At 39.0% G+C, this 7,817-nt stretch overlaps 1 protein-coding gene across 1 annotated transcript; it reads right to left on the reverse strand.

Moving 5' to 3' along the window:
- Positions 1-358: 358 nt before the first annotated feature.
- Positions 359-1,780, reverse strand: LOC133198037 (uncharacterized protein F54H12.2-like). Its single transcript, XM_061334191.1, has one exon. The coding sequence runs from the start codon at positions 1,778-1,780 to the stop codon at positions 359-361; it is 1,422 nt and encodes a 473-aa protein (XP_061190175.1).
- Between the last annotated feature and the right edge of the window lie 6,037 nt (positions 1,781-7,817).

Here is a 7,817-nt window from a genome sequence, read left to right on the forward strand (position 1 = left end):
TTCTTTCTCAACTTGTGTCTTTGATGTAAATAATACACGCAATATTGTCCACACACATCGGTCTTCCAATCTTGATATCGATACGGATTATAAATCCATTGGTGAGCATGACGCTGGATAAAGTCTTGAATTTCTTTCTGTAAGGGAGGAAATCCATAAGAGTCAAAATATTCCACCACTGGACTGCTCACGTACAGACACACCCAGTGTTCTCCAGGTTGATCTTGAGGATCCGTATTCACCACGATGGCTTTTTCTCCAAGTCTTAATTGATCCGGTAATATATCCAAGGGGTACACTCCACCAAAAGAACTCTTTAATTCTCTGGATAAGACTTCTCTCAACTGTCCCGTATCCATTAGTAATCAATACTGACTTCTCTCTGTTTGTTTATTTCTAACAGGTTATCGAATTCTGCATACACCACACAATTTAAGGTGTTCACCGTATTGTTCGTAAATTGGACTTCTATTCTCAGATTTCCGGTTTCTATGATGTGGAATTTGTCCGATTGCGCTTCTTGATCTTTGGTGAAATCCCAGCCCCACAGAGTGTATCCGTTTTTATACTCTTCTAGGGTGATGTCCGGAGCCCAATCTTCTCCTAATTTTCCCAAGGCTTGATATAGACTCAGATAAGATCTCAGATATAAATCTTCATTGAAATTGGGCTCGAAACAACGAGTACTCATGGTCTCTCCGTTGATACTGACATCTAATTTCTTAATTCCAAAGTTTTGAAAATGAAACGGATTTTTAGTTTTATCTCCGTTAAAAGCCGCATTTTCCACAAAGCCTAAAATGAGACGTTTAGGCATCTGGCCTTGAAACAGATGATCCGTAATCTTAGATTGAGTTCCTGTCAGTATGGTAAAGGTTTTCACTTCGACTCTTCTCAAAGGATATTTGGCTCTATGAGTGTTCAAACTTTGATTAATGCCATTCATCATGACGGCCGTGGGTTTGACTTTTCTCACCCACAAGACCATGTTCAATATTTTCACTTTTCCCGTACTTAGTGCTTTGATCATCATGTAGAACTGAGGTCTAGCTCGATTAAATCTCAAACGGACGTCTACTCCATTGGGTAGAAATCGGTCTTGTTGAAATAGATCCAGATGTAAACGATCAAACAAGGCTATTTTCTTACTATCTTTGATGGCCTGGTGACGTTTTCTAAATCCTTCGTTTCTGGAATTGGCCGGTAACTCTGGGACGATGGGTTCGTCAATGGTCACAGTATCGGCACCACCACTTACACCTGGGGTTACATCAAATGTCTTATTTTGAGCCACTCCAAGGTCTGCTACCCCCACTTCGTCCATGTGTCCTGCCGTATCTTTTTCCCACAGACTACAGGCTCTCATCTGGGTCATTAAAGTTCTGGGTTTGTAAGAAAGTAATTTCTCCAGATAAGCTTTGTAAGGATAAGTATCGGTTCCCGGAGACACTATTTTTCCATTGACACTGAGATCGATTTCCGTAAACAAGGAATGAAAGATATTATTCACCGGGGCGCAAGTGGTGTTAGCTCCAGTCAGATCAGTACCATCGTCTTTGGTAAATTTACACACCATTTGAACATACGTTTGAGATAAATCCAGATATTGATCTCCTTGTCCTTTAATTTCAAATTCAATGGGAGCCGTATCCGAATCTAAAGTACTAGAAATGGGGTAATATTCTTCCCATTTGGAGTCTTCTAAAGCAATATTAGTCGGGGGGACTTGGAACAATTGTAAATTGTTCATCCCACACGCACAGGAATCTGGTTGCAACATGATGTCTGTCTACTAGGATGGATTTTTCACAAATGAAGGTCAATCTCACTCGACTTTCCCTATTTATAGTGTCTCTCAATCAAAGATATCTAAAGGACGTGTTTTCTTAGTCTGAATTCCTCCTTGTTTTTTTCTTTTTCTCTTAGGACCTCCTCGGGCTAACACAGGTGTCTTTTTTCTTCTTTTCTTAGTACCTCCTAGATTCATTCTTTGTTTCACCATTCCCGAAGTATTTTTCAGGGCTTGTACTCCGTGAGTTTTGACAGCGTCTTTTAAAAATCTCCTATTTTCTAACACGTCTAACCCCGTTCTAGCAGCAGCGGTCAAGGCGTGTTTAGCTCCCGTTTTCAGTAAATCCGTAAAAAATCCTCTGCCTCTCTGTCGTCTTTTTCTTCTTATTATTTTAATCACCATTCCCGATCCCCTCTGTTTTTTCATTCTCTTTCTTCTTCTTTTCTTAGTACCTCCTAGATTCATTCTTTGTTTCACCATTCCCGAAGTGTTTTTCAGGGCTTGTACTCCGTGAGTTTTGACAGCGTCTTTTAAAGATCTCTTATTTTCTAACACGTCTAACCCCGTTCTAGCAGCAGCGGTCAAGGCGTGTTTGGCCCCCGATTTCAGTAAATCCGTAAAAAATCCTTCCCCTCTTTGATAGTTTTGGGGTGGATAATAATAGGGTGGGGGTGGGGGTGGTTGCTGTTGGCCTCCTCCAAATAATCCTCCTATTAAGGGAGCTGCTACTTTAAACAAGGATCCTAAAATACCGTGTCCTTTTTGACGTAATAAACCTCTATGATAGACAAACTGTCCGTGTCCTCTTTGTCTCAATAATCCGGGATGATACTGCATGTTTTCATGACTCGTGTCAGACTGACCTAAATGCACTCCGGGGACTCCTTTTTATACCCCTTCCTGTCTTAGGGTTGAATACAATACAGACAGCATATCAGACAAGTCATCACTCCCAATAGGATGTAACAAAAAAGATGTACACTCATCTCAGTACACTTTTCTGAAATGAAGTTTCACGACCGATTTTCCACTTAAAAAAGGCATGGGAGTCCCTAAAGGAGTCATGATATGAATCTCAATGCTATCGAAATGTTTTTTACTCAGTTTCAAATATTCCGCTCTAACGGGTTCCCATTTAGCTTGTTTTTTATCTTCCAGATTGAGTGTACAAGGAACCACTCTTAACAATTTCAAGGCATTGGATCCTACCGTCTGGGGTTCAATCAAGTCACAATACACGTACATGGATTTCAGATTTTCATATAAATCTACGGTATGGTTACCCATGTAACTCACGTTGATCCATTTGGTTTCTGTATCGTTCTGAAGCATCACCTTCTTACTTTCTATTCCTAACTTATAAGCTAAGGCTGTGGGAAAACGAATGCAAAGGGGATATTTTCTAAGTTCTCTCCCGTTAAAGTGATACATCACTTTATCATATTTGTCATGATAGGCTAATTTCATCTCACTCTTTTTTTTAGAATCAACAGAATCACCTAAAAACTTCCATAATTTTTTCAAAGTTCTTTCCAGTCCAAGACTGATTTCACTTGTTAAAGCCATGGGATGAATGTAAGGCCCCGGTCTAAAGTGAATTCGCTTAATTTCCATCTTCTGGTCTTTCGTTATTTGATCACCAAATTCGGTATGGGCCCAATCTAACAGTACAGGACATTGGCTTAATGGCATCGCCTCTATGGTTTTCATTTTAAATCTGTCCCATCTAAACGCATTAGGTTCTTCGAGTTTTGGAACATAAAACTGAGGAAGCAGGATGTCAAAATAAGCTTCCTCTTCTGTGATGTTTTTCAATGAAATGGGATACATCAATTCTGTTAAAGCCACTTCCCATTGTCCATCTGTTAAATCTACTGTTTGTGGTAATAAGGTTTTAAATTGAGCCGTCGTATTACTCGGAAAAGATTGCATGGACCCATCACTGGGTAAAGTCATGTAAAAACCACTGCTCTCGGCCATGTTCAGTGAGATACTGAGACAAAATAACTTAGGACCCTTCTATTTATAACAACACTTTTTTTTTTTGTTTTTTAAATTTTATTGAGTCTATTTTTTTTTTTTTTTTTTTTTACACTTCTTCTTCTTCTTCTGATCTGTAATCAATCACTCTGTCCAAAACACCAGGTCCTTCCTTTTCCATATTGTCTTTGATCTGGGAAAGGGGGATGCGACAATACACGTACTGTTTAACGTCCTGATAATCTGAAAAGGTCAGTTCTTTTTTCTTCATCTTGAAAAAATGTCTCACACACTCTGCTATGTCGGAGTACCAGAGACTTTCGTTCAGAACCAGGGTCATCGGTGTCGAACGATTCATAGGATGAGTACAGCTGACCCATTTATATTGCTCGTAATGCTGGTTGAATTTCACCCTCACTCTAGTTCCTTTAGGATGCGGGATTTTGACTCTTTTTTCCAGCCACACGTCTTCCAGGGAATGTCCTGGATGATTTTCAAAGAAATCCAGGATCGCTCCTACTTTAGTTTTCATCCACCCTCCTTCCATGTAAATAAACCGAGTGATGGGGCTCTCACAATACCAACGATACTGCATCTTTTTTAAAACACGTCTGACTTGGACAATGAACTTTTTCAGAATGAATGATTTTTTGGGGGGTCATACCTCTTTATATAACCTTATCCAATCTATTTTTAGCATCTCAGGAAAAACCCAACAACAGTTTTTTTTTTTTTTGATTTTATGATTTATTTCCTTCATATCTACATAATGGACAAAGTCTGTAGCAAATCTTGACGAAGTTGTCGACACATTTCACACAGCATGGATACTGTCGGCATTGTTGGCACTTCCATCTCCCCTCCGTATTTTCCTCCCAGCAGGTCAGGCATTTCTTTAAGGCTCTCTTCCTGGTCACTTTGACCCATAGGGGCACCATATTCTCTGCCCCGTACTTCCATGTGAAATATTTCACGCACCATCTACATCCACAGGTCTCCATGGAAGGGGGATCATCCACAAACCAGTGAGGAAAAGCCATTTCACAATGCTCGCAAAATTGATAAGTTCTGTGATGCCATCCTGGATGATCATACACCGTAAATGTACGCTCATGGATCATCTCCCTATCACAGTAATGACAGTAATACTTTTCTACCTCAAAGAAATACTTCAGTCTCCACATAAAAATCATGATGAAATGTGGTGGTGGTGGTGGTGAAATTTTTTTTTTTTTCACAAAAAAAGCTCAGCTTTAAAAAATACCTCTGGATCTGACTATTTACAGTCGCTTTGTGAAATTTTTTTTTAAAAAAGCTCAGCTTTAAATACCTTTGGATCTGACTATTTATAGTCGCTTTGAAAAAACCCACACGTGCTTCACACGTTCTTACTCTATTTAAGTCTATTGGTTTTTCCCAAGTCAAAAAATAAATTTTTTTGAAGTCTATTGGTTTTTCCAAAGTCAAAAAATAAATTTTTTTTAAGTCTATTGGTTTTTCCAAAGTCTAAAAATAGATTTAAAAAAAAAAAAAAAACCTCAGGTTTTTTACCTAGGGCATAAACTTGGCACCGATTCAAGTCATCAAGCTGCCTATTGTGACGTCATCACATGTATTCAGCTGAGAAAAATAAGACCTGGTTTGGTTTTATAGTTTTTTTTTTTATTATTATTGTTCAAATCGACACAAGGGACAATTTCTGTAAGAAAGCCGTATAATGGACTTGTAACACTTTTCACAGCAGGGATATTTCATACACTGTTGACATTTCCATTTTCCTTGGGTGTTTTCTTCCCAGCAGGAGGGGCATCTCTCGATCTTGGTATTTCTTCTCATGCGCTTAGCCCAACGTGGCATCATAAAATCAACCCCATATTTCCACAGGTAATATTTCAGGCACCAATCACAGCGACAATACCGCAAACTAGGGGGATCGTCTACTTCCCAGTGAGGTATACGTTCTCCACATTCATTACATCCCCAATACCAACCAATAAGGTCGTCGTCGTCACTGTCATACTCAGGTAATTTACTGATCTCTCTCAACTGGCTATGGCAATGAGGACAGGCACTATTTTCTTGGTGAAGAAAATACGACATTCTCCACACAGAAGGCATGATTGAAAAAAAAATGAGCACAGTGAACTCAAAGCTAAGATTTATATATATACCTTGGGATATCTATTTTTAGTCGATGAGGAAAAACCAACAACACCAGAATTTATTTTTTTTTCCTTAGGGTTTTAATTCACAACAACAACAACAACATTAAATTAACAAACATGGAATACTTTTGCATAGTTCTTTTTGAATAGGAAAAGTTCTCCTCATGTACAAATATTCTGTTTCACAAGCACAGTCCATGATGTCGTATCCTTCTCTGAGCACTTTGTTTACATAATCTTTGATACAATCTCGGACTTCTTCCATCCATTTTCCTTGAATCCAGGTCCTTACTGGTGCCTCTGTTTTGTGAGCCAAGACGTATTTGACTTTCCATTTGAATTCCTGATACTGGGGTCGCCATGACCCTAATAATAATACTATGAGTGGTGCACATTCATGGTCAGGTAATTTGAATCTCTTATACAGGTACACATCATTGAGTCCTGTTTCTCCCGGATTCTTATCCATGAAATCTTGGATGCATTCCTCTTTGTTTTTCATCCATTCTCCTTTTTTAGTGGAACCTGTATGCTCTTGCATTTTCCAACGATACTCGGAGCTTAAAAATTCCATGTTGTGCTCTGTCCTCAGTCAGATCAGAAATGAAAAAAATCTTTGTTGTTTCCCCATTTTATATACACTCTGTGGTGTATCTATTTTTTTAAAAAGACATTAACTCTGTGCATTCGTGGTCTTCTTAGGGGTAGGTGTATGATGCATCATCGTAGGACTAGGCATGATATAACCCACTGAGGAACTGACACAAACCATCCAATATTCTCGATTAGGATCGTGTAAAGCTAACATGACCACACTGGTGACGATGAGAGATACACAGATCAATAATTGTGCGAAATAAACGATTTCTTCTCGAGGAACATTCTCTCCACAAAATTTCCAATGAGGAGTTATTGGATGAGATCCGTTTGGGGAATCCATGAATCGAAACTAGGGGGATATCCTTTCCACCGAACTTTGACTTCTTGAATGATTTTTTCCCTACGCGTCGCTTTTTATACCCCAAGATTTCCTCCACTTCGTACACGTCGTCTTTTTTAATGATCTTTTGTAATTCTTTCTCGTAAAAAGTCCCTTCTAATTCCTCTCCGTTATAATCTTGCACTCTATACACGTAAGGATACCTTCCAGGAACTCTTTTAGAAATGGTAAACAGTTCTGTGGTCCAGTTAGGTAAATATCCTTTTTCAAATGTGCGTTTGGCTTTACTGATACGTACCCGATCTCCTTCCTTAAACTGAGGTTTAGGAAACTGTTTCCGATTGGATTTCCCATATAAAGTTTTCCAGACTTTTAACACATTAGAAGCATTCACTTGAGCTGGTGCTCTTTGGATACTGCGATGATAAGTGTGATTGTAAGCATACACTAAATCCGGCAAGATCTCTAAATACCGTCTGGTTTTATGACGGGTGAAATAGCGCCACATGCGTGCTTTGAGAGTTCTCTGAAATCGTTCCACGATACTGGCTTTGGTGTCCGTATTACGAGTGGTAAAAAAAATGAATGGATTTAAAAGCCTGTAAGAATTCTCGATTGGTAAATTCTTTTCCTTGATCCGATTGAATGCGGACGGGACGTCGACCGTCTTGTTGAAAAATCTCTCGTAATCCTCGAATCATTTCCTTTCCCGTTTTCTGTTTTAAAGGCACCACCCAGGCATATTTAGATAAGACGTCAATGGCACACAATAAAAAAGTATAACCGTCATTGTGTTTCTTTAAACTGGACACATCTGCTAAATCTAATTGCCATTGTTCGTCTATATCCGTCACTCTAGTCTGTTGTCTCCGGAATTTTCTGTGAATGGGTTTATGTAAGGTATACGCATCTTGCTCTTTTAACCATTCTCGTATCTTTT

This window comes from Saccostrea echinata, unplaced genomic scaffold, assembly GCF_033153115.1.
Source record: "Saccostrea echinata isolate AGI-Se365-2 ecotype Australia unplaced genomic scaffold, CSIRO_AGI_Sech_v1 ptg000033l, whole genome shotgun sequence".
Taxonomy (NCBI): Eukaryota; Metazoa; Mollusca; class Bivalvia; order Ostreida; family Ostreidae; genus Saccostrea; species Saccostrea echinata.

What these genes read in the sequence shown, in the direction of transcription:
- LOC133198037 (XM_061334191.1), bottom strand. Translation starts at nt 1,780, where the DNA reads ATGTTGCAACCAGATTCCTGTGCGTGTGGGATGAACAATTTACAATTG.